This window comes from Leptinotarsa decemlineata, unplaced genomic scaffold (assembly GCF_025532065.1).
Source record: "Leptinotarsa decemlineata unplaced genomic scaffold, Ldec_3_MD MMD2_tig00004307_RagTag_RagTag, whole genome shotgun sequence".
Classification (NCBI taxonomy): domain Eukaryota; kingdom Metazoa; phylum Arthropoda; class Insecta; order Coleoptera; family Chrysomelidae; genus Leptinotarsa; species Leptinotarsa decemlineata.
Window position 1 is genome coordinate 5,478,928 of NW_027412606.1, and position 27,608 is coordinate 5,506,535.

Genomic DNA, 27,608 nt, shown 5'->3' on the forward strand with positions numbered 1-27,608 from the left:
GCAAACAAAGCATCAAAGCATCCTGCCCATCTAAATGGAACCATTGTTTTTAATGTTACTGAGTTTGATGATACCTCGATCTCTCCTTTATTGTCAGATATAAAACTAGATAATACATTCCATCGTTTAAGACTATGGCACAAAAAATTTTAAATTTGTTGCAGTTTCGAATGATATTTGTATTTCTATGACCTCTTTTACTGCATCATGTAATGCCAAATTCAAATTATGGGTATTACAATGGACATAAACCGCATTTGGGTTAGGATTCTCCTCTGACCTTGGCCCCTTCCGGCTGGGGGTCCGTGGCATTTTGCTGACTTGCCACTCTATAGTTATGCCACTGTCAATGAGCATCAGCTACAAATGAAATCCAGAAGAAGAATACGTGGAAACAGAAAATATTTGTATTTGATCAATCAAAACTGACATATAAAGTATTAGGTTGAGCTAAAACCCTGCCAAAATAGCTCGAACAATCAACCAGGCATTTGATAATGGTAGTGTTAATGAACGCACTGTTCGACGTTGACTCACTAAATTTCGTTCCAGAGACTGACCCATCCCATTCGGTTCCAAATGAGAGCCCCACGATTTCAACAATCGATAGAAAATGTCGCGTTTTGAGGTCTGTGCTTGTTTGCTTTTGCGCAACCAAGAACACTTTTTTTGGGTAGGATCATCACGGTTGATGAATGTTGATAATTTACGACAACAGGAGACCTTCAGGACAGCGGTTGGACACCGACGAGTCACCCATGCACTTCCCAAAGACGAAAGCCCACCAAAAACGACCATGGTTACTGTATGGTGGACAGCGGCTGATGTGATCCACTATATTAAATCTTTCAGAGAGTCATTGATGAGTATCAAAGTTATCGCAGATAGCAGTAATGACCCTTCTGATATAAATTTGTACAAAAAACTCAAAAAAGAATATCATTAACAGATAACACTGAGTAAAAAACGGGTATACGATGAATTTATTATATCTTCTAAACATAGACTATCCGCATGTTGGCGGATAATAAATTATGAACGTAAAAAAACAAAGGCTGTTTCAAAAACAACCCACATGTCTCCCGAGAATTTCAATAATTTTTTTTGTCAATATTGCGGGTACCATTATTAAATCTCCGCCTCAAATGGACATGGATGATTTAATTGATGTCGAAGAATTTCCAGCACCATGTAACTCCTTTTTTCTCGGTCCCGTCACCGAACAGGATATTATGAGCGCGATTAATTGTGTGAAACCTTAGTTTAGATGCCCAAAATTTGAATGCTCGTATCATCATGGAAACACTACATATTATAATTTCGTCTTTTACAGGACTGGTCAACCTCATATTTAAGACAGGTGTTTTTCCTGACGCTTTCAAATATGCCAAAGTAATTCCAGTTTTCAAGAAGGGGGACCCACGTTTCCTGGACAATTACAGGTCCATATCTATCATCTGTATTTTTTCCAAAGACGTTGAAATAATAATGAACAAGCGTCTGTATGATTACTTCGAGAGTTACAACTTCTTTTCTAAGGGTCAATATGGGTTTCGCAAAAATAGGTCTACTTCTCTAGCTGTCTTTGATGTTGTTGGATCTAGTGTTGAAGGATTCAAGAAGGCTGTGCACACTGCCATAACGCTTTTTGATTTATCTAGGGCTTTGATTGTGTATCACACAGTATACTTCTTAAAAAAGTGTATTGTTAGGGGGGTATCTATGTCACTCATAGAATCATATCTTTCAAATAGGTTTCGTATAATGATGTTACATCAAATTTTGAACCTGTTGAGCATGGTATTCCACAGGGTTCAATACTTGGGCCCCTGCTCTTTGTTATTTATGCTAATGACATATGTAATTTCGTGTCTCCCTATAAGTCGATCCTCTATGTAGATGACACAACTTTAATATATAGCGATCAATCATCATGTAACATTCCACAAGTAATGGAAAAAGTTGAAAGTCAAGCCAACACTTAGTTTCTAGCAAATGAATTGAAGATGAATAGTGACAAAACTCAAAATCTTGAGTTTACCACTGTAGGTTCACCTAACAAAAGTGTAAAATTACTTGGCGTTACTCTCGACAGTACTTTATCTTGGCATCAACGTACAGATCTTGTTGCAAATAAACTATCTGGTGCAATATATATCTTTCGTCAATTGCCAAACATCACAAGCGGTGAGATTCTAAAAATGATGTATTGTGCATTATTCCACTCACACATCAGCTACGGTTTGTTTGAAGGTGGTTGACAATGTTTTGTGGTGTATTTCATCAGTTCGGATTTCCATTGTCTAATATAATATGAATTGATTTGAAATTCCTGAAAACATATTTAAAAGATTAACCGAAAATAAGAATTTTATTCGAACAAAAAAACTTAAATTACAAAGAAATAAAACCAAACAACAACCAAAAAATAAAAATTGAAATATTAATAAAAGCAGAAAATTAAAAATTATTATTAATAAAAAATGAAAAATTAAAATTAAAAGATTTCAAATCAAGTTATGTCACGATGTTTCGATTGTTAGTATCCACAATCGTCTTCGGGTGATAACTGGACTTATTCCTCCGAGATCCGACTATTTATAGGCCATTCGAGTGCTTTCACGTATTTCCTCTTCTCTCTCTCTCCGCTTCATTCGTTTTTAGCAGGAGATGACCGTTTGGCGGGAGTTGGTAATTTTTCGTTTGATTAGAGGTTTCCATATGTTACGTATCTCTACGCTAACTCAACTAAATGCATTGTTGGACAACATATACGCGGCTTCTTTGAATTTTCTCCTAATCCAGTGTTTCTCTTTGTGGAGATTTCAGCTTGAGCCCACTTATATTATGTTGATGAGCCCAAACATGCTCTGCTATTCCGAATTTGCTGGTTTCTCCTCGCTGTGTGTGTTTCTTGTGATCAGCAATGCGAACTTTCAATTGCACCTTAGTTTCACCAATTTATGATTCTCCGCACTCGCAGGGTATCCGGTAAATGCAATTCTTGGAATCGCAGTCCGCGTTTGGTGGCCTGGTTTTCGTGAGGCTGCTACGGATAGTGTTCCCAGATTTGAAGCAGGTCCTGATGTTATACTTGGACCCAATACTTCGTATCCTTTCCGATAATCCTATAATGTAGGGAAGTACAAGTACTGGTTGTGGAGGCTTCTCTTCCTTGTGGAGCTTCTGCTGTCTTCTAGCTAAAGCCTGGTCTACCATCACTCTGGAGTAACCATTCCGTTGAAGGTCGTTTTTGATGATGCCTAGTTCCCTTGCGAGACCTTCCGTTGTATTACAGAACTCGAAGGCAAGGTCTAGTAGAGTCTTGATGATTCTTCTCTTAGTCGATTGATGGTGGTTGGAATTCTGGTTCAGATACTGTCCTGTGTGAGTGGGTTTTCGATATACAGATTTTTCCCATTTAGTGTCGGTCCTCTTCACCAATACGTCTCAGAAAGGCAATTGGTTGTGGACTTCCTTTTCCATTGTAAAAGTGATGGAAGGACTAACGTTGTTGATGTGCTTCAGGAAAGTGTCTAGTTCTGCATTCCCATGGTTCCATATTATGAAGGTGTCGTCTACGAATCTCAACCAGACTCAGGGCTTCTTGTGGGCTTCTTCTATGGCCAGAGTTTCAAACCACTCCATATATATATATATATATATATATATATATATATATATATATATATATATATATATATATGGCCTATAAATAGTCGGATCTCGGAGGAATAAGTCCAGTTATCAACCGAAGACGATTGTGGATAATTACAATCGAAACGTCGTGACATAACTTGGTTTGAAATCTTTTAATTTTCATTTTTCATCTTTTATCAATATTTAAATTTTTATTTTTTGGTTGTTGTTTGGTTTTATGTTATTTCTTTGTAATTTCAGTTTTTTTGTTCAAATATAATTGTGACTTTCGGTTGATCTTTTTAATATTTTTCCAGGAATTTAAAGAAATTTACCTTTTCCTGGTAGAGACAGCAGGATTGATCTGCAAATAAGCATTCCGTAGCATCGTGAAAACACTCCTCAAGTTTGACAGATGTTCGTCAAAACTTTTTACGGTGACTATAATGTCATCAAGATAGATAAAGCATGTTTTCCAAGTAAGTTATCTCAACACCAACTCCATCAAGCGTTAAAATGTTGCGGGTGCGTTGCATAACCCGAACGGCATAAACTTAAACTGGTATAATCCATTGCCGGTGGAAAAAGCAGTCATCTCTTTATCCTCGGAGCGAATGGCCACCTGCCAATATCCGCTTTTCAGATCTAATATTGAGAACTATCTACATTCGGCCAAGATGTTGAGGGTGTCATCTATTCTAGGGAAAGGGTAACTGTCCTTTCTAGTGACATTATTAAGCCTTCTGTAGTCTACGCAAAATCTCGTCGATCCATCTTTTTTAATCACTAACACACACAATCACAACATATTCAACAGTTTTTATTTTATTTTTTTTAATTTTTCTCTCTTTGTGAACCCACATTTTGATAAAAAAGTCAAAAGACTCGCTAAGGGTCTGACTGAATCCTTGTAAAAGACAGATGTAAAGCTTTAGGAAGACCAAAAAATGGGGTCTGAGAGGAGATCGCATGAAAAAAGTTCAAGGATGAAATTTCAATTATCAAAACCGTTTACTACAAATTCTGAAGGATAATATGTTTCTTCCTCACATATTTGATTTTCTTTATAACTTTAAAAACATTAGCGAACCTCGAACATCCGCCATAAATAATTTTATAGGCCAGTAAAACACGTAAATTGAAAATATCCTGTTTCGCAAACTTATCAAGGAACAATGACATCGAGATTGAGAAGTAGGGCACAGTTCTAAATGAAAAATGAGTGGTATAACATGGGTTGCCAATATGGTGAAAGATTTGAGAAGGTAACATTTATTTCAACCTTATACATTCATCAGTTCAAAAAATATTTTTTGTTATTCTCTAGCAAAAATAGTGTTTTGAAATCTCTCGCAGTTTTTTTGATATTGCATTAAACATTTGAACTTTTACGAAATTATGCTATCTCTATCGATTTTATTCCTAAACTAGTTGCTGTTCGGGAGTTCGTTTGCGTGGACTGCAGGTTTTGGATTTTCTAACAGCCAAAAATTCTTGGGTTTTTGATTTATCAGAAAATCATTTCACAAACTGTAAATACGAGTATAGTCAACCAAAATTTCAGTCAAATCAACAGAACAATATTTTTTATGTTTTTTTTTTCAACAAATGTTCAACGTTTATATTTGAATTGTCATTACTTTTTTATTCATGAACCGACTGACATAAATCAAATACTTAATATAAATTAAATCTACCACAATGCATTAGAAAAAAAACCACACCCAAATCGGATAACACGCACACACGTGTTTTTTCTGATGCAATAAAATCTAAATTGATGGGGTTATATTTTTTAGGAGTGATTGATTTTTGGGAAAGAAAGTTTTTGGCTCAATACTACTCCATCTTGATACAAAAAAAGAGAAGAATAAGGGAGTCTTCCAAAGAAAGGAAGGAAGTAACTCTATACATGGATGTGTAGATCATGCAAAGAAGTAACTTTCAGACACAAACTGAAAGAAAGTCCTCCTGAAACAGCTACTTCCATATAAACATTGAATTATACGAATGAAAAAATTCTTTCGAAACAAATACTTCTATATGAACACTGAATTACACAGAAGATACTTTTCTCTACTCAGTTTGTATTTCAAACATTCGTTGTGGAATAAAAATCAGATATCATTCACATGAGTTCTACTTTTGATGAATGGTAACAAATTGCACTTACATAGAACACTGCCTTCCTCACTGGTATACACCGATGTTTCGCCTTAAGACACTTGCCCTAAGGCTCTTCAGTACCGAATTGAATAACATTATAGGAAATACACACACTTCATACTTGAGACACCTGCCTTAGGACAAGTGTCTTAAGGCGAAACATCGGTGTATACCAGTGAGGATGGCATGTTCTATGTAAGTGCAATTTGTTACCATTCATTTAAAGTAGAACTCATGTGAATGATATCTGATTTTTATTCCACAACGAATGTTTGAAATACTAACTGAGTAGAGAAAAGTATCTTCTGTGTAATTCAATGTTCATATAGAAGTATTTGTTTTGAAAGAATTTTTTCTTTCGTAGACTCTAATGTTTATATGAAAGTAGCTGTTTCAGGAGGACTTTCTTTCAGTTTGTGTCTGAAAGTTACTTCTTTGCATGATCTACACATCCATGTATAGAGTTACTTCCTTCCTTTCTTTGGAAGACTCCCTCATCCTTCTTTTTTTTTGTATCAAGATGGAGTAGTAGAAAGCCAAAAACTTTTTTTCCCAAAAATAAAATCTAGTAGTTTGACTTTGCTCACCTTTGATTTTTCTATGCTATTCTATTTTATGCTATCATGTATGTCTTTACATTATCTTTGTTTTCGTCTTTTCACAAGTAGTTTTTATATGTTTTTCTTTGCTATATCAAAAATTTATATAGTTTACATTTTCCAGTCCTTACCTATTATGATCACATCATCGACTTATCATATATCTGATAATACTATCTTCTTCATTTTCCAATATCTTACCTAGTATTTCTTCAACGTGTTCCTTCTTTTTTTACCCCTCATTAAGTATCACCTTAAAAATTAGGAACTTCCGATGCACCTTTCTGCCAAAGATGTCTCAAACTCAATAGTTCCTATTTTGTTCTCATATAATGATGTGACTTCTTATACCAACTCTAAATGCTTTGAATCCACAATTAACTCTTAGATTATTCCTAAACACTATCATTACGAAAATGGGGTCGACTTTATTATAAGCCTTGATAATAGGATTATCAGTTGAACTTTTCCTACTCAGATTCACCTTTATCTATTTTATTTATCGATGTTTCATGACTTCCATTCGGTACATTTCTTGTCTCTCCATCTCCCATGGCTCTTCCAAAATTGCCTGTGTATTATTTGGTTTTATATAGTGCCACCTACCTTCAGTGATCTTGAGTTTTCTAGTGGTCTTTTCTCTTTCAAATTTTATTCTCGCTTCTTTCATCTCATCCAAAATCATTCATCCTCTATTGACAAGTTTTTTTTGGATTTTTGATACGTTTCCACATATAAAATTTTCATATTTTGTTACTTTTGTAGCTCTTTTAGTGACGAAAATATAGGATGAAATTGTAGTAATGTTAGTTAAAACTACAAATGGTATAAAAGTATAGGAAGTTTAATTTCCCATTTTTCATAAAGCTATATTTCCTTTGATACAAGTCAAAAGGTTGAAATCTCTAGATATCATATTCAATAGTCTACATAAATTCACATATGGTATGTTTCTGTTTTCAACCTCTCGTCACGGACCTATTATATAGAAATTTTAGCAATTTATATCCAGACTATTATATTGCAAACGACAAAGAAAAAATGTTGCTACATAAATTTGAATTATTTTTCCTTTCAGAAAGCGATATGGCCCCAATATTTCAAAACACAAAGCAAGAAAAAGAGCCATCTTGAAAAGTGGCGAATATAATATCATAAAACCCAAATTCACAAAAAGATATCTTCGTTACGTAAAAGATATTTTCACTAGTTTGGTGGATGCGGAATGGAAGTGGACTTTGCAGGTCATGGTAATTGGTTTTTTAGGATGTTGGTTGATTTTTGCCCTCCTTTGGTGGTTAATTGCTTTCGTACATACCGATTTGCATGAAGATCACTTACCAACACGACAGGCAGAAACCGGTAAGTAAGCCTAAAAGTCATGGAGCGATGAATTTGTTCAACATCAGAAGTTGACTCAACACAGAAATACAAAACTCTTCTCTAGGCGCGTTTAACCAACCCAGTTTGCATGGAGCAAGTTCCATTCATTCCCATATTCCCGTATTTAGTCGTATCAATTACTGACTGTCGAGCTCCGTGTTCATTCATATCTATAACTTTAGAGGTTGCTGAAGTGAGAGGGATCTCCATTTGAGTGCTAAATTTTTATTGCTTCGCACTCTTGCTAGGTTGTTCTGATTGATCCACGTTGTTGCCAGCTATTCTGGTGAGATATCGATCGAAGTTGTATTCTAGTCCATTTCTGACCTTCTTGTATGTTCTACAATCTCTATTTCTGTTCTACATGTTCTATTGATCAGTATACCTTCTTATGTTCTATCGAATTTTTTGGGATCTCAATGACCTCCCAATGAAGTCGTGCGAATTAATTCGTTGAATTAGATAGGACAGCAGTTCCTTCGTATTTTATTGTGTAGTCTGTTTCTGCCAGGCCATGTTCTGCAATTACGGATGTCTCAGGTTGAATAAGGCGACAGCCACACTTATGTTCTTACACCCTGATGTTGATGCTAAGTTTAGTAGTCCCAATGTAAACAGAGCTACAGAGTCAGCGAATCCTGTAAACACATGCAGATGTCAGAGGTTCCTTGGTCGATCTGATAGTGTTGCGTAGTTGATTAGATGGCTTTCGAATCATCTCAATACTGTGACGTTTGAACAGTTTTCCAATACGGTACGTGACATTATTTTTGTAAGTCAAATATACTGTGTCTATCACCGTCGGCTGAGTAGTGATCGGAGTTGGAGTATTTCTTCTAGGATGTAGAGCGCTGTAAACCCATTGATCTGTAGAACTTGGTCTGAATGACAAAGTTCTATAGACTATAGCTATCTAATTCTAAGAGACTACGGTTAGTGTACAGATGATATATAAAAAACTAACATACAGACTAGACGAAAATGATTACGTACAATGGAATGACTTTCAGAGAGCAATGTTCCGGATGATTGAATCAAAATATATCAAAAAAATGTGTTCACTGAATAATAAACTCAAAACCCTCATATCTAAGAATAAACCGAAAGAAACCACTCCGAAAGTCATAAATATTGTTGAAAATCATTCATCACAATCGTTTGATAAGGAAGAGATCAACCTTTTGAACAACGGTTTGAAATTTGGCATCTCGCCTTCCGAGAAAGTTCTTGAGGATATCGTTGCTAGTGTTGAAAGTTCCATTCAATATATGCCCGATTCCTCGAAGGGACTAGTTCGAGAAAAGGTCAGGAATCAAATCTCTAAGAACATGATAACAGATAAACGGAAGCATTCAATAAACAACGAGAAAAACCAAAAGAAACTTATCAAACGATTGAAAGACAAGAACGTTTTTTACTTGAAAGCCGACAAAGGTAACAAAGTAGTAATTCTGGATAAATCGGACTACTACGAAAGGGTCAATACTGTCATTACCAACGGACCGTATGCGAAATTGTCCAGAAACCCGTTACCAAAGATGATTGCAGAAGTAAAAGACGTCCTAAAGAAATGCGACAACATACTTACCCCTCAACTGAAACGGAAGTTACAAGTTTCCAACCCAACGGTGTCGAAACTATATTGCCTCCCAAAAATCCATAAACCGGGAAAATCAATGCGCCCCATCGTGTCAGCTACTGGGGCTCCTACCTACCAAATAGCGAAGTGGCTCACTAAGGAATTTGAAACCTTGTCGATTGCGGAACCAGGTTTTAGTATAAAAAACTCTTTAGAGTTCATACAACATACAAAAAGCATGGTTCTGCAAGAAGGTGAGATTTTGGTTTCTTTTGATGTTAGTTCATTATTTCCTAGCGTCCCAATTCCACAGACCTTGCAATACCTCAGGGAAGTACTAGAGAAAAATAATTTCAATAACAACGAACTCGATGAATTCGTTTCTCTTACCAATTTGTTTATGAAACAAAATCGTTTCCAGGTAGAAGGTTGCATTTATGAACAACAGGAAGGAACGGCCATGGGAAATCCCCTGTCCCCCTACCTGGCAGACCTGTTCATGAGCAGATTCGAAATGGAAACTAAAGAAAAGTCAAAGTATTTTCCTAGGATTTGGCTAAGGTATTTGGATGATATTTTCGCGGTATTCGATACCAAAAAATCGAATATCGAGGACTTTGTTTCCTTTTTAAATAATAGATGTCCATCAATAAAATTCACGTATGAAGTAGAAAATAAGGGACAACTACCATTTCTTGACGTTTTGGTAATGAGGAGCAAATATGGAGGGTTAGAATACGATATATTTAGAAAAGAAACAAGCACGTACAGGTATATTCCTGACAGTTCACATCACTGTGGACAGCACAAACGTGCTGGGTTGAATTTTTTGGTGCATCGTCTTTTGATTTTCCCTCTAACACATGATAGGTTCACAAAAGAAAAACGTACAATACAGGAAATAGCAGGCACTAACGGTTTCCCGAGGGGTATTGTAGATGACATAATTAGGAAAAAGAAGTTTAGGTTAAGAATGAACGAAATCTCGACTTTCAGAAAGGACAAAAACCAAGATAAATACATCTCAGTTCCATACCACCAATATACGAAGAACTTTGGAAAGATTTTCAAGGAACTAGGTATGAAGGTGGTTTTCAAAGCAAGTCATACACTGCAGAACCTTTTGGGAAGTCCAAAAGACAAAGTCGAGAATTCGGAAAAGTCTAGAATTTACGAAATTGAATGTAAGGACTGCGATGCAAATTATTATGGACAGACAAAAAGATCTATTAAAGTGAGATATAAGGAACACATAGCACACTTAAAATATGGAAGACCTGAAAAATCAGCAGTCGCACATCATATTTTACAACAAAACCATTCCATAGACTTCAGTTCTTTAAGATTAGTTAGACAAGTTAATAACAACAGGCAACTAGATGCCTATGAGAGTGTGGAAATAAGTAAACGTAATAATATTATGAATAACGATAACAGACCAATACCAAATAGCATACTATATAGCTTGTTGAAATAATATTGTTGGGTTTACTGATTACTACAAAAAGACACATTGTAAAGATATTTAGATAGGCAATACTGTGAAACTAATTTTATATAGCTGAAAATTGTTCTTTATATAGTTGTAACATTTAAACATACATAAGGACATATTGTAAATAATAGAAAGGCCAATTGTTAAATTAATTTAGGGTGGTACACTTGTATGGGTGGTATTACTGATTACCTACCTGTATGATGTACCTGATTAGTATAAGTAGCTTCAGTTTTGAGTAGTTATTAGTTTTATCTTCCTCTTGAAGATGATCACTTGGTGATCGAAACACGTGTCGAGGTGTAAAAATAACGATTTGGTGTTGGGAAAAACTCCAGTAATATTCATTACTACACCAAAGGTTCCAAACAGTATATCACAAGTCTTCTTGTTTCATTAAAATACTAAGTTGATTTTATTTTCAAGGTTGGATTCCATGCGTCCTCAACATCAACGGATTCCATTCCTGCTTCCTTTATTCTCTAGAAACTCAACACACTACAGGATACGGTTTCAGAGCTATCACCGAGGAGTGTCCAGAAGCAATCTTTCTAATGTGTGCCCAGTGTATTATTGGTATGATCATCGATTCTTTTACAGTAGGAGTGGTTTTTGCAAAACTGACTAGACCCAGAATGACCACATATACAATTCAATTCTCCCGTAATGCCGTAGTGTGCTTGAGAGATGGAGAACTGTGCATGATGTTCAGGGTAGGGGATTTGAGGAAGAGTAGGCTTGTTGGTGAGTTTACTTCCTTTTACGAGTTGTCTAATGTAAAGAACTGCTCGGTAGCAAAATATTTTTTTCCAATTTTGATATTCAAGTGACACTTCATTGTGAGATTTTTTAACAGTTTACAAAACCGCAACATATGTGATAACTTTCTTGGGAGTGTTCATACTAGTGATGCACTGTTTAGATAAAGGGCGTCGCTACCGTTCTGTGGATATTCAAAATGAAATTATTGGTATTTGTGGAAGCGTTAAAGTTTTTGACAAAGAAGATCTGAATATAAATAAATGCGTTAGTTTTGGTTTTGATGGTTGTTCAATGATGTCAGGAAAAGACGGAGGGGTACAAGCGATCTTACGCAAAAAGTGCACCAAAGCCCTCTATTTTCATTGCTCGTCCTACAAACTGAATCTAGTTATCAATGATCTAAATTCACTTCCTGAAATTAGAAATGCCATGGGTGATTCCTAACCGTGTTAGGAATCACACGTTAAAAGGTAAGACCTCGTTAGTCCTTAGCTCGCACAAGTTTCTCAACTTCTGAGAGTTGTCGTTCGTATGGGGGTGGCAGCTGATTAACGGAAAAACAGATTTTAAAACAGATTTTTAAAACAGAACCATCAAAGATACTATAAACTTTTTTCAGAAATCAGTTTCAGGAGGAAATTGATACCTAATATTTCTAGACTTCACGAGACAAGATGGAGTGAGAAAAACGAAACCATCAGAGTTTTTAAAGAAAATCCTCCAGTAATTCTGGAAGCCTTACAAACATTATCTCAGGAAGGAAATAGTGCAACTCGAAAAAGTGCCTTCCAACTGCATGCGGTTACTTCCAGAATTTCTTTCATTCTCGGTATTATGTTGAGAGTCAAATACTCGGCTATATGGAACCCGTTGTCAACGTACTCCAATCTGTAGCTTTGGACGTGGTCAAAGCCTCGGAACACGTTAAAAGGGTTTTACTTTTAATTGAAAACCACCGTGAAAATCCACCGTGAAATTATAAACGAAGCTACTGCTTTTGCGAAGAAAGTCGGACTGGAGGAGGACATTACATCAATGCCGAGTATTACGGGGAAACAATGTCAGAGAAGCAATCATCCAGCAGAAAACCCTTCAGAATACTGGAAGAGGTCTTTAGTAATATCATAGCTTTGGAAGTGGTCAAAGCCTCGGAACACGTTAAAAGGATTTCACTTTTAATTGAAAACCACCGTGAAAATCCGGAAAAAGTGACAGACGAAATTATAAAGGAAGCTACTGCTGTTGCGGAGAAATTCGAACTTAAGGAGGACATTACATCAATGCCGCGTATTACGTGGAAACAACGCCATAGAAGCAATCATCCAGCAGAAAACCCTTCAGAATACTGGAAGAGGTCTTTAGTAATATCATAGCTTTGGACGTGGTCAAAGCCTCGGAACACGTTAAAAGGATTTCACTTTTAATTGAAAACCACCGTGAAAATCCGAAAAAAGTGACAGACGAAATTATAAAGGATGCTACTGCTTTTGCGGGGAAAGTCGGACTGGAGGAGGACATTACATCAATGCCGCGTATTACGGGGAAACGATGTCATAGAAGCAATCATCCAGCAGATTACGCCGCGTATTACGGGGAAACAATGTCATAGAAGCAATCATCCAGCAGAAAACTCTTCAGAATACTAGAAGAGGTCTTTAGTAATATCATAGCTTTGGACGTGGTCAAAGCCTCGGAACACGTTAAAAGGATTTCACTTTTAATTGAAAACCACCGTAAAAATCCGGAAAAAGTGACAGACGAAATCATAAAGGATGCTACTGCTTTTGCGGAGAAAGTCGGACTGGAGGAGGACATTACATCAATGCCGCGTATTACGGGGAAACAATGTCATAGAAGCAATCATCCAGCAGAAAACCCTTCAGAATACTAGAAGAGGTCTTTAGTAATATCATAGCTTTGGACGTGGTCAAAGTCTCGGAACACGTTAAAAGGATTTCACTTTTAATTGAAAACCACCGGGAAAATCCGGAAAAAGTGACAGACGAAATTATAAAGGATGCTACTGGTTTTGCGGAGAAAGTCGGACTGGAGGAGGACATTACATCAATGCCGCGTATTACGGGGAAACAATGTCATAGAAGCAATTATCCAGCAGAAAACCCTTCAGAATACTGGAAGAGGTCTTTAGTAATATCATACTTGGATTTAATTATCACCTCTCTGGAAGTTCGTTTTGCTGAAGAAAACACACCATCACTCGCATTATCTAAGTTACACCCGGTGTAGATGCAAAAGATGACAACTGAAAATCTGAAACAAACTTGTGAATCTATTCCACAGCTTTATGATTTACCGAACATAAAGAATGAAATCGAACTTCGACAGCAATTGTGGCACGATAGGCTTAATCTAACAAATCTTACAGTTGTTGATGTCCTAAAAGAAACAAATTCCTTCTTTCCCGAAACAGAAAAAGCATTGAAATTTTTTATCGCTTCATCATGTACGACCTGTACAGTAGAGCGATCCTTTAGCAGCCTCAGAAGACTGAAAACATGGCTAAGAAGTACCATGGTAGAAGGTCGCCCTAATGGCCTGACCATGATGAGTGTACACAGAGCTATAATGAATATAAACCTAAATAATTTTAATGATAAAGTGGTTGAAAGTTTTGCAAAAAATCCCCGCAAGCAGGGCCGTAGCGTAAATAAATACGAGGGGGGAGGGAATCCAAATTTTACCAACCCCACCAGCAAAATTTACCAACTTTCGAAAAAATGAAAGCCCAGGGATTAGTTATCCAAAGATTACCTGAATGCCTATGCTCGATAGGGTATGCACAAACAAAAATAAATTTTGGTATATATAGAAATAATAATGGGAATTATTCTACCTTGGTCTTCCACCATATCCATCATGTATAGGAATACGCATTACAAATGAAAGGAAACAACACTTGAATAATATTGTGCTTATTGTTTTCTACTATTACTTTTTTATTTTCACTGCCCGAAATTTCCCAATTTTCCAAGTCGAAAAAAACAGTGAAAAGTTGGGAATTTTGTAAAATTGTCACTTCAAAATTTGTGGACTGTTCAGGAGTGTTCTCTTACTTGGAAGAAATCAAACTTTTTTGAAGTTTTCAAACAACTCAGAATTTCAAAGTATGGAATCTCCAAGTTATGCATGTTGGGAAATCCCAACCTTCTCCTGGTTCTTTCCCTTTTCTTATTACCTCTCCCTTTATTTTCGCTCATTTTAATTTTTTTTAATTTTCATTAATTTTTTTGCTATTATTTTTTCATATCTTCGCGGCCCAAAATTTCCCAACTTTTTCCCAAGTCGAAAAAGCAGAGGGGGGGCTCCCCCCATCCCCCATGGGATATAAATATTAAATATTATTTTTGTTGAAATAAATAATTATTACTGTGTTTCAAAGTTTGATTTAGTTATTGTGTTGTCGAGGAATTGTGAAGTTTTATAGATTGATATCAGAACAGTCCTTATTACAATCGTCATCGAGGCAAAGACTTCTAAAATGTAATGCTTCATATTTTTTATTCTCCATAATATTGCCCCATTGCCCCCCCCCCTCCTTAGTCATAAGCTGGCGACGCCCTTGGATTGGAACCTTTGGTATAGTAATGGATGTTACTGGAGTTTTAATACCAACACCAAACCATTATTTTCAACACCTCAACACGAGTTTCAATAACCAAGTGATCATCTTCAAGAGGAAAATTAAATCTTCAAGAGGAATATTGAATCTTCCTCTTGAAGATAATCACTTTATGATTGAAACGTGTGTCGAGGTGTTAAATAACGGTTTGATGTGTTGATTGAAACTCCAAAAACATTCGTGTTCATACTAGCTAATTAGTGATTCACATAATAAAACAATTTGAGGTACCTACTCAATGGCTAATAGTTTCATTTGAGACTAGATATAAATTAATTTAAAATTCAAATATTACCAAAAGAGATCTTCGGCAGCTGATTTGTCGGTTTGTGTGAATCGACAGTTTCTCTTAAGTTCAGAGAGGTGGTATAGGTAAGATAAGGTCCAAAGTGAGTGGGTCTATTTGACCCTTCACCGCAACCCGCCAGGGTTTATTGTGGCTCAAACCTATTCACACTCGACCCAGCTTCTTAACGAAGCCGATTAGTTTATATGGTGAGTGGTCTTTCAGGTTAGATGGTAAGAGTACGGCTCTGCCGAACTCTAAAAACCTGATTCGGGGCAGGCACAAAGTATATGCTCTGCTATTTCATCGTTAATGAGGTAGTCGGATAGTCAAGGTGCAAGGTTTCCACCTTGATACCCGCGACAACCTTCCCATATGTGGGAAGCGTCAGAAGGAATGTTTAAGTTTACTCTGTCAATAAAAGTCCCACGAGTAGCTAGGGAAAGAAAGTTTAATCACGGCAGAGCCGCGCATTACCGTAACAAGGCGATGATGCTACGACAAGAGGGCGCCCGGTATCTCGAAGGTTCCGTAGAGACAGCTGATAGGCTCAGTATCATTCATCCTCTCGGCACGGATACACACACCTCAGGATTAAGCCATGGTTGAGATGCCATTCAGTTAGGAAATAACAGAACTACAAGTTGTTCTGTCATTCCCGTATCCAGCGGGGCTACGTGGAAGCAGGCATCCGATGGCCGATTTGCTCAACCCCCACATCCCAAACCAATGCACTCGCCAAAAATAGCATGCACAGTGGTTCAGGCAGTGAAAGATGAACAAGGACAGCCAACCCGCCGGAGAGGCGGATACCTAAACTTCTTTTCGTGGTTCCAATGTATGAGTAGACCGACCCGCAGCTACAAAAAATACGGCAAACCTTGGGTGTTGCTGAAGGTTACCTGAGTTCCTTACGTGACCTCAGACTTTGTCTGATAGTTTTTGTTGGCCTAAATATTGGATTCACGTCATATTTCGAAATTACTACTTCAAGCTCGAAATTTCTACTTCAATCTCGTAATTTCGAGTTCAAAGTTAAAACTTCGAGAGTAAAGTCGTAATTTTGAAAAAGCGAATAAACGAATTCTTAATAAAAATGTGTGGCCTTTCTGCGCTTTCATAGAGTTGATACCTTCTATCTTATTCTATTTTTAAAGTTTCATATATTAGTTTTCTCATAACTTACATAATAATGATAAAATTTTATATTTTTCAGGTGTTAGTGCTAGAGCAATTGTTATACACTCTAAAAGAACAATAGAAGGTGAGAGACTAGCCAATTATGAAACAAAACTGGAGGTGCAATGTGATGACATGGGTTCTGACCTTTTCATGGTTTGGCCGCTAACAATAATCCACAAAATAGACAATAATTCTCCCTTCTTCAATTTATCAGCATCAGAAATGCTTCATCATAAATTCGAAATTGTGATAATTTTGGATGGTGTCATAGAGAGTACTGGACAGAGCACACATGCCAGAACTAGTTATCTGGAAAACGAAATTTTGTGGGGTCGAAAATTTGAAAATATCATTTTCTATAATGAAAAAATGCAATGTTATGAAGCTGATTATGAAGTCTTCGACTATACCATGAAAGTTGAAACCCCTTTAGAATCAGCAGCTGAACTTTTATCAAGGAAAAAACAACCAATAGGTGAGAATTTTCTTCAATATAAAATGATTCATGATAATACGTAGCAGAAGTATGGCACAAAAATATTTTTATTAGACACTCCTCAAATATTGGTGTTTTAGTCGAATCAATAGGTCAATAGGTCCGTGTTAGGAATCACACGTTAAAAGGTAAGACCTCGTTAGTCCTTAGCTCGCTCAGGTTTTTCAACTTCTGAGAGTTGTCGTTCGTATGGGGGCGATAGCTGATTAACGGAAAACCAGATTTTTTTCCTCAGAAGTCAGTATGCGCTGGTCAAGCTCTATCTCCTGAAGCCCCGATACTTTCGGGAGGACGCGCCAGCATTATCAACCAACGACCACTCCCCACATCGTGGGGTAAGTGATCATTGGATCCGAGAAGCATGTGCCCTGAGCAAGCGCAGTGAGCCAAGAATGGCAGCCTTCTACATTTGTGCTGCTAAGATTTCTGCCTTAGTGCGACAAGTCGGTATGATTTTAAGATTCGAGAGTAGAGAGGACATCATTCCATCAAAGACCCTAATAATCAGAACAACCATCTTGACAGAGTAGTCTGGATAGAGTCTGCGGAGTTCCAAGAGAAAATCTCGATATTTTATCCATTTTTCCTCCTTTCTTCGGACGATATTCGTCTCGCCAGGAGCTGAAAATTCCATGACATATATCGTCTTGCTCTGGTGGTCGAGAAGTATGTATGTATGTATGTATGATTACGTTTATTCATTATTAAGGGGTTAGTAGTTTACAAAGTATTTGGATGTTTATTGGGACCCTGCTATAGGTTCATACCTCTTCAGGGTTGGTCGAGAAGAACTACATTAGCACTTTTAGGGCCGCGTTATGTCGATGGATATAGGCCGAGACCGCATATGCTGGACATGCTGATAGCAAGTGCATTAGTGTCTCGGGTGCTTCGCGGCAGGCCCTACACCTTGTGTCAGGAACCTCTATACCCATAACGCGACTGCGGTAGTATAAGTATTATTACTTATAATATTTTTATTATTTTTATTATCGTGAAAATTCCTTATTGAGGAATACACCTCTAAAAGAAAATGGTGAAGATGATATAATTGAAGTTAAAATACATAATGAAAAAAGACTAGCAATTCAGAATCTTAAAACTTAACAAATACAAAAAATTAAAAAATGAGACTTATATGATGAATGTGGAGCTGGTGCTTACGATTTACAAGAGATTCTATATCTGGGTTGAAAGTTGAAAGCTTTAACTACTGATCACTTACCAAACAAAGATTATTTCTATATTTATTTTTTGAATATACCAAAGTGGAGAATGCCCTCTCACACTAATGTGGTTGAAAACCCCATCAGCTCTTTTAAAGCTATGTTCGAAAGAACTGGATACTCTCCCATAGCCTTTATCTTAAATGGGAAAAACAATTCAAATCAAATCAAAATATACTTTATTGTTGCTTTATTATTGTTATACTAAAAAAGTATAAATGTGGATATAAAAAAGTTCCAAAAATGTATGATTGTGAATATAAAAACAGTTCTAAAAATGTATAGATAAAATACCACCATGTATAGAGTGATAGTACAAAGAATAAATTGCTAATATATTGTTAAAATACCCTTCCAAACTATAATAGGGACTATCAACAAGTAGGTTCTTCACCGCCTTTTTGAAATGAATGTTGCCTAAATTTGCAGATCTTATTTCTAATGGTAAATGATTGAACAATTTACCACCATTATAGTATATGGAATCCTTGATCAAATTCGAAGTTGGGATGGGAAGTCTAATGGTATAATTGCTATTGCGAGTAGCATAAGGAGTAGAAGCAAAGTTGAACTTCGATTTATGTTTATAAATAAGGCAAACCTTTTCTAAGATAAAAAGTGCGATGACTGTTAACATTTTATTGGCAGTGAACAAATTCCTGCCCGATTCCCTGGGTTTGACTTTGCAGAGATATCTTAGTGCCCTCTTCTGTAATATCAATACAGAAGAGAGAAGGGATGAGTTGCATGCTCCCCAAAAAGGTATTCCATAACGTAGACGAGATTCAATAAGTGCATGGTAAACGGTCTTTGCGACATGGAAACCCAACTCATTTGAAACGACTCTAACTGCATAACACCCGGAGGAGATCTTACTCTTGAGTTGTTTAAGGTGTTCATCAAATTTCAGCCTATTATCAATAAATACACCGAGAAACTTTGTGTTCAATTTATTTTTTAATATGGCAGCGTCTATTGAAATTTCATCAAGCGAACATTTGAATGATATTATATTCGTTCTGGACGCATAGAGAGAGAGTAAATTTGCATCGCACCAGCTCTTCACCTTCTTCAAGTCGGATGATATTATTTTATTCAACTCCATTGAGTTTTTTTCTTTCCACAATATTGTAGTATCATCCGCAAATAGAGTGAAACTACCAGATATATTAATCATAGTTATGTCATTCATATATAACAGAAACAGAATAGGGCCTAACACAGAACCCTGTGGTTTCGGAACCACTACGCTATACGATACATGTATTGAGACGCCAGAAGATGCTATCGTATAGCGAAATACATGTTATGGTTTTGTAAACTTTCAAATGGAAATCTCACAGTGAAGTGTGTTTTTTGAATACTTTTTATTTTTTGTTCGTTGGACTGACTTTGTTCTCAGTTGGTTCACTTCCAACTCCAATGTCAAATGTTTGAAACCAGTGTTCCCTTGGAACTGAACAAAGTAAGAATAAAGCCAGTGACGAGACTTAGGGGTCAGGTAGTATATTGAGTGTAATGATATTAATCAGTGAAAAACAGAATTAGACAATCACTCAAAAAAGAAGGTAGGCAAACTACAGACGGGTCAAATGCAAACGGATTCAATATCAAGAGCTAACTGCGAATTCGGGGCATCGTTGGAAGACGTTGCGGTCACAAAGACAACTCCAACACAGTCACGGGTGCAGCTATAGCGATCTGCGTGAATCCGGGTCAGGGATGAAATAAAACTAAATGGAGGATATTGAGTGTGATGAAGTTAATCAAATGTAAAAAAATAATGGACAATGACATGGACATGGACATGAAAGAATGTGGGCAAACCGCAGACACGTGTTTCTGGCTAAGTAGCCTTCGTCAGTACGGTACAGCCAAGCTATCGAAGGCTTGCCAGATACACGTGTCTGAAAATACTCCAAGATATGCCCAAACCATTTCTAAACAATAGACGAAGGTATACATCGGTTACCTTTTCAGAAATTTCAGTAAATGGGTGGAAAAAAGAATGGGAAAAAAAAGTTGGAATGTAACACGTTATAGTCGTGATTGAACTTATGTCCTTCTGTCAAAAAAAAGATCGCAAATGTGTAATTGGTCTTTCCATTCAAGAAACTACGTCTATGCTTTTTGATTCTTTGGGAAAATGGTTTTCCAGTTTAGCCAATATAAAATTTTGGGAAAGAACCACAAGTCAATTTATACTCGTATACTTCTGATTTATCTGACACTGCTCGAATAATTATTTGTTCTTTGTAAGCCACGTCCAAACATTCATTTTTTAAAATGACTGGTTACTGAAAATATTTTGTAATGTCAGTTAGGCTTATAATTTTATAATAGCTATAATGTAATAATGTTTTCAAATTTCAGAAGATACTAATGCCGATGTGATTGAAAAAAAAATAGAACTCACTGAATTCCTATCGACTACTAACGACAAACGCCGTCGTTCTTTGGATAAATTTCAAAAAGAATCTTCGAAACCTTACCAGAGAAAAAAAACAAGAAAATCATCGGTTGACGGTGAAAATTCTCTTTTAAATTCAACAGGAATCCTCTTGGATCGGGATAACCTGGAAACGTTTAATAATAAGAACTTCTCGAAAGTCCCACCAAAGAACATCCAATCCAGAAATATACAACATAATATTACAAAAAACGAACATTACAAATACGTGCATCAAGAAGATAAAAGAAGCGAAACTCCTCCTTTTCCTGTAAATTGGGTATAGATATTAAATGTTAGTGATTTTGCTTTAAGGACCAAATAAAAATTTAAAAAGTGTTGAAGGTCAATGTGTTTTTTTGAGCATACACCTGTTGCTAAATGTGTTGTTCTGTCAAGTTAGAGGTACAAGAAACTAAATATAAAATGGTTCACCAATATCATTGTATTCAACCGTCTGTCCATCATGATTCAATTAGTGAAAAACGGTTAGGTACATATATTTCATTGATATTATCGTACTGATTTTCATTCATAAACCTTCCATTTTCAATGCATCATATCAAGTATTCGAAATCGCTGGCTAAGTCTGAAGATACAAAAATTCATAGGAAAAATCCTGTACATTTTTTTACCTGTAAATTCATATAAATTAAAGCGACAGTCTCAGAAATATTTCATGTTGAATTAAATACAGCAATTTTATTAGTCAAAAACAGAACCGTGTCTGAAACTGTATCGAGGAGAGATACATACATATAAGAGAATAAATCTGAAAATATTCATCTCTCCCAATTATCTAAACAGTAGGTTGTGGAAGATGCCTGTCGGAAAACAACAACTTCACCGACTAATACCACGCTGGATATTGAATTCAAATAATGCTTAGAGACAAGAGCAGATTATATGGACAGAACAATATTAAGCCCAGCTGAACAGATACAAATATAAGTACATGAATATATTAATATTGAGTAAATGAAAATATATAATGCTACATAATGAACATTGATAGCAATTTCTTGTTGATTTCAATAACTTGTTTACACTAAGCTACATGCCAACTACTCGATAGAGCCTTGGTAGAATTCGTCCATACTATAATAGAACCTACAAGGAATTCTTTTACTTTCTCTCTGAATTTCTTTTTTATATATTCGCCTTAAATTAATGGAAAGGTGATTACATAACTTCTTGCTATAGGTGTAGGAAGGGAACTGAAGTAAGACTGACGTTTACTATAAGTTGAGGTGGTTTTAAATTGATTTTTATATTTTTTGTGGATAAGATACACTGTTTCCGAAATAAAACGACATACTAAGGTCAGAATTTTCTGCTTCACAAATAATGAGCGGCATGAATCCATGTAGCTAGCTTTGCATGAATATCCGATGGATCTTTTCTGTAGAGAGTATGTCATATTGAAACGAAATTGTGCACGGTTTACCCAGAAACAAATTCCATAACGTAAATAATAAAAATCAATGTGTGTGTTGTGAAATAAACTGATCTTGTAATAGTAGTATCTAACTCTCTTGCAACAACTATCACTGCATGGCATCCTGCTGCTAGTCTTTTACATAAGTAGTCGACATGGGAATCAAATTTTAGATGTTCATCAAAGAAGAGCCCTAAAAATTTGTTTTTCTTCAAATTTTCAATTTTTACATTTTCCAAGTGTACTTCCCCTATGTTACATCTAAACGTGACCACATCTGTTTTGTCGATGTTGAATAATAAGAGATTAGAATGACACCACTATTTCAACCTTCTTATGTCGACGATAATTTGAACAAGTGAATTTGAGGTGGTATTGCTATGCCAGAGGATTGTAGTGTTGACAGCGAAACATGTGAATTTAAAACATGGACTAAGTCACTGACATAAATGAAAAACTACACCGGTCCCAAAACGGAACCTTGTTGGACCCCACTACCAATGAAATGTTCCTGTGCTGAAATTTTATCTAATAGAACATTCTGCCACCGATGAGAAAGGTACGTATCAAAGCAAAGTAATGCAGATCCTTTAAATCCGTGCATTCATCTGAACAGAAAAAATCCGACCCAAACAGCAAAGTGCCTGATTTCAACGAGGTTCGACTGCATGTATGTTCTGTTGACCAGTGCCGTCTGCTGCTGACTAAATTTCCGGTACATTCTGTTGATTTCCTCACAATAGGCCTCTGCTGTGATTGTTTGGTCCATGTTCCCAAAAAATTATAGTGAATGACATCAACTACTGATCATACAGTAACCATGAGATTTTTTGGTAATTGTTCGTCTTTGGGAAGTGCTCAGGTGGATCATCAGTGTCTAATCACTACACTGAACGTCTCCTGTTGTCGTAAAGGGTCCACTTTTCATCACATGTGACGATCCGATCCAAAAAGGGACCGTTTTGGTTACGCAAAAGCAAGGAAGACAGACCTCGAAGCGTGACATCTTCTGTCGATCATTCAAATCGTGAGGCATCCACTTTTCAATTTTTTTAACCTTTCCAATACGTTTTATACCATCAAAAACCGCATGGGAGCTGACGCTCAGTTTTTCCACTATCCCACGCACCCTTTGTGATGGGTTAGTCTTCACCAGGATCCTCAAATCCTCGTTCTGAATGAAATTTCGCAAACCAACGTCGAACATTGCGTTAATTAACACATTGCCTAGTTATTTTTTAAGGCTGTTTCGGCAGCACTCTGAAAATCACTCAACCACATCATATAAATAATAATCTGAAAACAGGCAAAAAAAATTGACAGAAATAAATAGTATTAATGTATAGATATAGTACAGTATACTCGTATCCCACGACACAATAGACACGTGTGAAGCATTGTATTCGTGTCACGTGCCAGCATGAGTATGTTTGCAGAATGCTGTATAATGTCCGCTGTAGGTAGACCCACTCTGATTCGAAAGTTCATATAGAGTATAACGACCAGGTGTCACATTGTCTGGTGCATAATTGTTCATATCTAATCCATCTAGAGGAAATTTGTTGGCAACTTTTAACTTGCCTCTAAATTTTTCTTTTAGAGGAAATTTTTTAAAATGAATGACTAAAATACGGGAAAACTTATGGATCGATAGAGACTCTGTGCATTTTCTTCTTTCCTTGCAAATTAAACACGTCGGTTTTTCATGCCTCATTTGTGAAGAAATCCAAGCATTGTGGTAATCTCAATTGGACAGTTATTTGTGGTATGGGGAGTGACAAATTCCAGAAAGGATCGAATATATTACAGATGAGTGTCCACAATGTGTGCACTTCATCGTGGATTTTAATTGACCAACGAAATTATCTACAATCTTAGAGTTATATGTACTCAAAAAAATCAGTCATGACTCTTGTGCTTTTCCGCTGTCGCGCAATTTTTCGTTAATCTCCGTTAAGGTCGGTTTAGGTTTCTCAATAATTCTATTAACGTCATCATGTAAACCTTCTAAAAGATAACGAAGTAACTCGTGGGCGTCTTGATGAATCTGGTTTCAAATTATGCATATTAATTAGTTATTATCAAGTGGTTGAATCAAAATTTTCTAGAAAATAGCAAAAAAATTATTTTGAAGCCAAAGAATATGTAACCACGAGATAATGAATTTTTTGAGACACACTCTACATAATAGTTTTTCTTTCATCCGTGAAATATAATCTTCTGTCAAATTGACAATTTTGTTAAATTCTAGTAAGAAAATCAGCTTGTTTTCTAAATTTAATGGGTACCAAAGACAGCGAAGAATTCAGAAATGCCTTAGAAGACATAGCCTGTCATGCTCACAAACTGGATAGTCCATTCGGTAAACTGGTTTTCAATATCAGCAATATTCGTAATTTGACGAGTTAACTTTTCAGACAGGGTAAGATGTGTGGAATGGTGCAGAAAGTTGGCAAGTTTTTCAGATGAAGATTTGGAGTCGTGTAAACTAAAGAATGAATATGCACAACTTTTGAGAATACAAGTTCGACATAACTTCCTACATGGCCCATTCGTTACACCTCCTCCAGAATCTAGCAAACTGTGTACACTCTCCGAGTGTCTGGGAAATATAATGGCAAACCAAGTAGGTAACTTTTATTTGTAGGCAGCGAATTTAGAATTCTCGGGATTCACCGGAAAGTCTCCAGTTGGAATCCGCCTTTGACCGAATATTTTTCTCGCAGGAATTTACTTATTTGAAAGTGAATTGACCTGCTATGTTACATGTTTAAAGGGACTGCTAATTAGCCAAGATGACTCGGAAAGAAATGATTATAGCTTACCCAGAATACGAGGCTACTTTTGATCATAGTAGTCATGGCAATGACATGCAAAAACCAAAAAATGTTTATTGAATGTTAAAAAAATCGTTACATTCACATAAGGCTCTTCAATCCGGGAATTTCAATTTTTGATACAGTAGTTGTTAAAAAGTAGGGTGAATGTTCAAAATTCGCGGGCTACGTACTATCGATTAGCGATTTTTTTTATTTTTTACGTTGGTACGCTCGTCTCGAACATAAGTTCACAGTTTCAACTGTTAAGCATGTTTAGTTTGTTGGTGAGAGGCATGGAAGCTAAAAGGGTTTTGCATGTTCAGCAATTTTCTGCTATCGAAAAAAAAATGGATCAAAGAATTTGTTCAGGTTTCATTTTTGGTATTGAAAAAATAAATGAGATCTCGATCTTTTATCAAACTCCCAATTTTGTTTTCGAGAATGCTTTTCCACAGAACAGGCTATATTCAGATCGGTGAAAGACGTCTTAGCTAATCTCAATGATGATAATAAGTGCCTAACAATATTTCTAGACCTTGCCAAGGCGTTCGACACCGTGGATCACAAAATATTATTGATGCATAGATTGGAAAGATCGGGGATAAGTAGTACTGTTCTTAATTTATTTCAAAATTATCTCCTGGATAGAACTGTTTTATAAACCCCCCTTTCTATCACCATAGGCGTACCGCAAGGAACACTGATGGGTCCCATACTCTTCCTAATTTATATAGACAATATTGGATTACTGAGAAAAAACAAAAGCTCAGTAATTTCATATGCTGATGATACAACGATAATTCTTTCTGGAGATTCCTGGACAAAAGTGTACCTACCAACAAGCCGACCGAGAGTTAAATATATATTTTCATTACATTGATGGTAGCTTTTTAAGCTTAAATACTGATAAGACAAAATTTATCACCTTCAGTGCTGATATTAGAGATCAACCAGAGTTTGATAAAATAACAATAAAAAAGAAACCTGTGACTATATACATTGTACATGCCGAACTATAAAAAAATTAAATATGGGTGTAATCTTAAACCAACACCTGGTCTAAGCATGTATCATATACAATTCTGAGATTTCACAAACTTATACGTAAATTTCATCAGCTGCTGAGGGGGTATATGTACAAAACAGCCTTATGTGATCTAGAAATTACTAAAAACACAATTATAAAGATTATACTTGAAAAAAAAATATTTTTCACAAATGAAGCTAACTTACTGAATCTTAAACAAATTTATATATACCAATGTATTCAATGGATGATGAAAAACATACACATATACTAGTCATTCCTACATTATATGCATTAAATGTATGCATTAAATTACTGTGTAAAACATGTCGTTATCACCATACATACATACATAGTATTGAAACCAATAATCTTCTCTCTCTCTCTCTCTCTTCCTCTCTCTTCTTCCTCTCTCTCTCTCTACTATTGCAGTTTTTTCTTTTCCTTCCATTTTGATTGTGTCTACCAACCAATATTATTCAAGGTAGGTATTTATTTAAAGTTAATTCAAGATTTTTTTTTGTAAAATGACTCTCTAGCACGGGCTGACTTGTAATACAAGCCATAGGCTTAGACAATGCACCTAGTGCAAATTATAAAATCCTCTTGTAAACATGTCTATCTGAATAAATATATCATATTATATCATCTTCTATGGAAGCTCAGAAGGCCACATTATTAAATTTTTGTTTCTTGTATAATTTAGTTACCATTTACTATATAAAATTATTTTTGAACTCATAACTAAAATTAGAATAAAGTTATTGTGAGTAGTGGTAACTATCTGATAATTGTAGAATCTTTGTAGGTATACTAATTGGTGGTATACGTGAATGAATGAGTAAGTAATGTATTTGTTACAGATTCCATATTTGCCTCGAATAGGGCCCATGAGTCCAGTTGTGCACCACAAATCTCCAGATGGAAGGGCTTACGTGTCTGCCAAACAAATACCTGGAGGAGGTGTATTTTGTTATATGGCTGTTAGCCCCGATGGACTGAAATGTAATGCTAAACATTGAACAATGTGTTTCAAAATGAATTTTTCACGGTTTAGGCTTTTATTTCTACATTCCTCATGGTTCTTTGGATTATGTCAATCCAACAAATCATAATAATTATTGTATCATTTTACACATGGACCAACGAAATAGTTCGAATTTTTTTAAAAATAAACGAAAAAGTAATTTTCCAAATTGCTCCTATACTTCAACAATTGTCGAGTATTCCAGAAGGCAGGTTGACGGAAAAAGTTTAAGATTCGTGAAATGAGATGTGAAGATTGCGACCGAAAAGTATATTAGTCAAACTAAGCGAACTTTAATAACGCGTTTTAAGGAATATGTTTCCCATATTGGGTTTTATAGACCAGAGAAGTCTAGTGTAATTTGACATGCCAGAATAAGAGAAAAATGCTTGATA

General features: G+C 36.0%; 2 protein-coding genes across 2 annotated transcripts; both read left to right on the forward strand.

Moving 5' to 3' along the window:
• Positions 1–4,753: 4,753 nt before the first annotated feature.
• On the forward strand, positions 4,754–21,267 carry LOC111503658 (G protein-activated inward rectifier potassium channel 3). Its single transcript, XM_074178836.1, has 5 exons — positions 4,754–4,904; positions 7,483–7,766; positions 11,288–11,605; positions 16,766–17,206; positions 20,827–21,267. Exons 1-5 carry the CDS (start codon positions 4,858–4,860, stop codon positions 21,186–21,188), a joined length of 1,452 nt encoding a protein of 483 aa, XP_074034937.1. The 5' UTR covers positions 4,754–4,857; the 3' UTR covers positions 21,189–21,267.
• Positions 21,268–24,534: 3,267 nt separating this feature from the next.
• LOC111503656 (uncharacterized) lies at positions 24,535–27,238 on the forward strand. Its single transcript, XM_023158019.2, has 3 exons — positions 24,535–24,702; positions 24,758–24,966; positions 27,050–27,238. The coding sequence occupies exons 1-3, from the start codon at positions 24,621–24,623 to the stop codon at positions 27,206–27,208; spliced, it is 450 nt and encodes a 149-aa protein (XP_023013787.1). The 5' UTR covers positions 24,535–24,620; the 3' UTR covers positions 27,209–27,238.
• The last annotated feature ends 370 nt before the right edge of the window (positions 27,239–27,608 follow it).

Coding starts and splice junctions, on each gene's coding strand:
- LOC111503658 (XM_074178836.1), top strand. CDS start 4,858: ATGAGTGGTATAACATGGGTTGCCAATATGGTGAAAGATTTGAGAAG. Junction 4,905..7,482: donor ATGGTGAAAGATTTGAGAAG/GTAACATTTATT, acceptor TTTTCCTTTCAG/AAAGCGATATGGCCCCAATA. Junction 7,767..11,287: donor AACACGACAGGCAGAAACCG/GTAAGTAAGCCT, acceptor TTTATTTTCAAG/GTTGGATTCCATGCGTCCTC.
- LOC111503656 (XM_023158019.2), top strand. CDS start 24,621: ATGGGTACCAAAGACAGCGAAGAATTCAGAAATGCCTTAGAAGACATA. Junction 24,703..24,757: donor CAAACTGGATAGTCCATTCG/GTAAACTGGTTT, acceptor TTAACTTTTCAG/ACAGGGTAAGATGTGTGGAA. Junction 24,967..27,049: donor GAAATATAATGGCAAACCAA/GTAGGTAACTTT, acceptor TATTTGTTACAG/ATTCCATATTTGCCTCGAAT.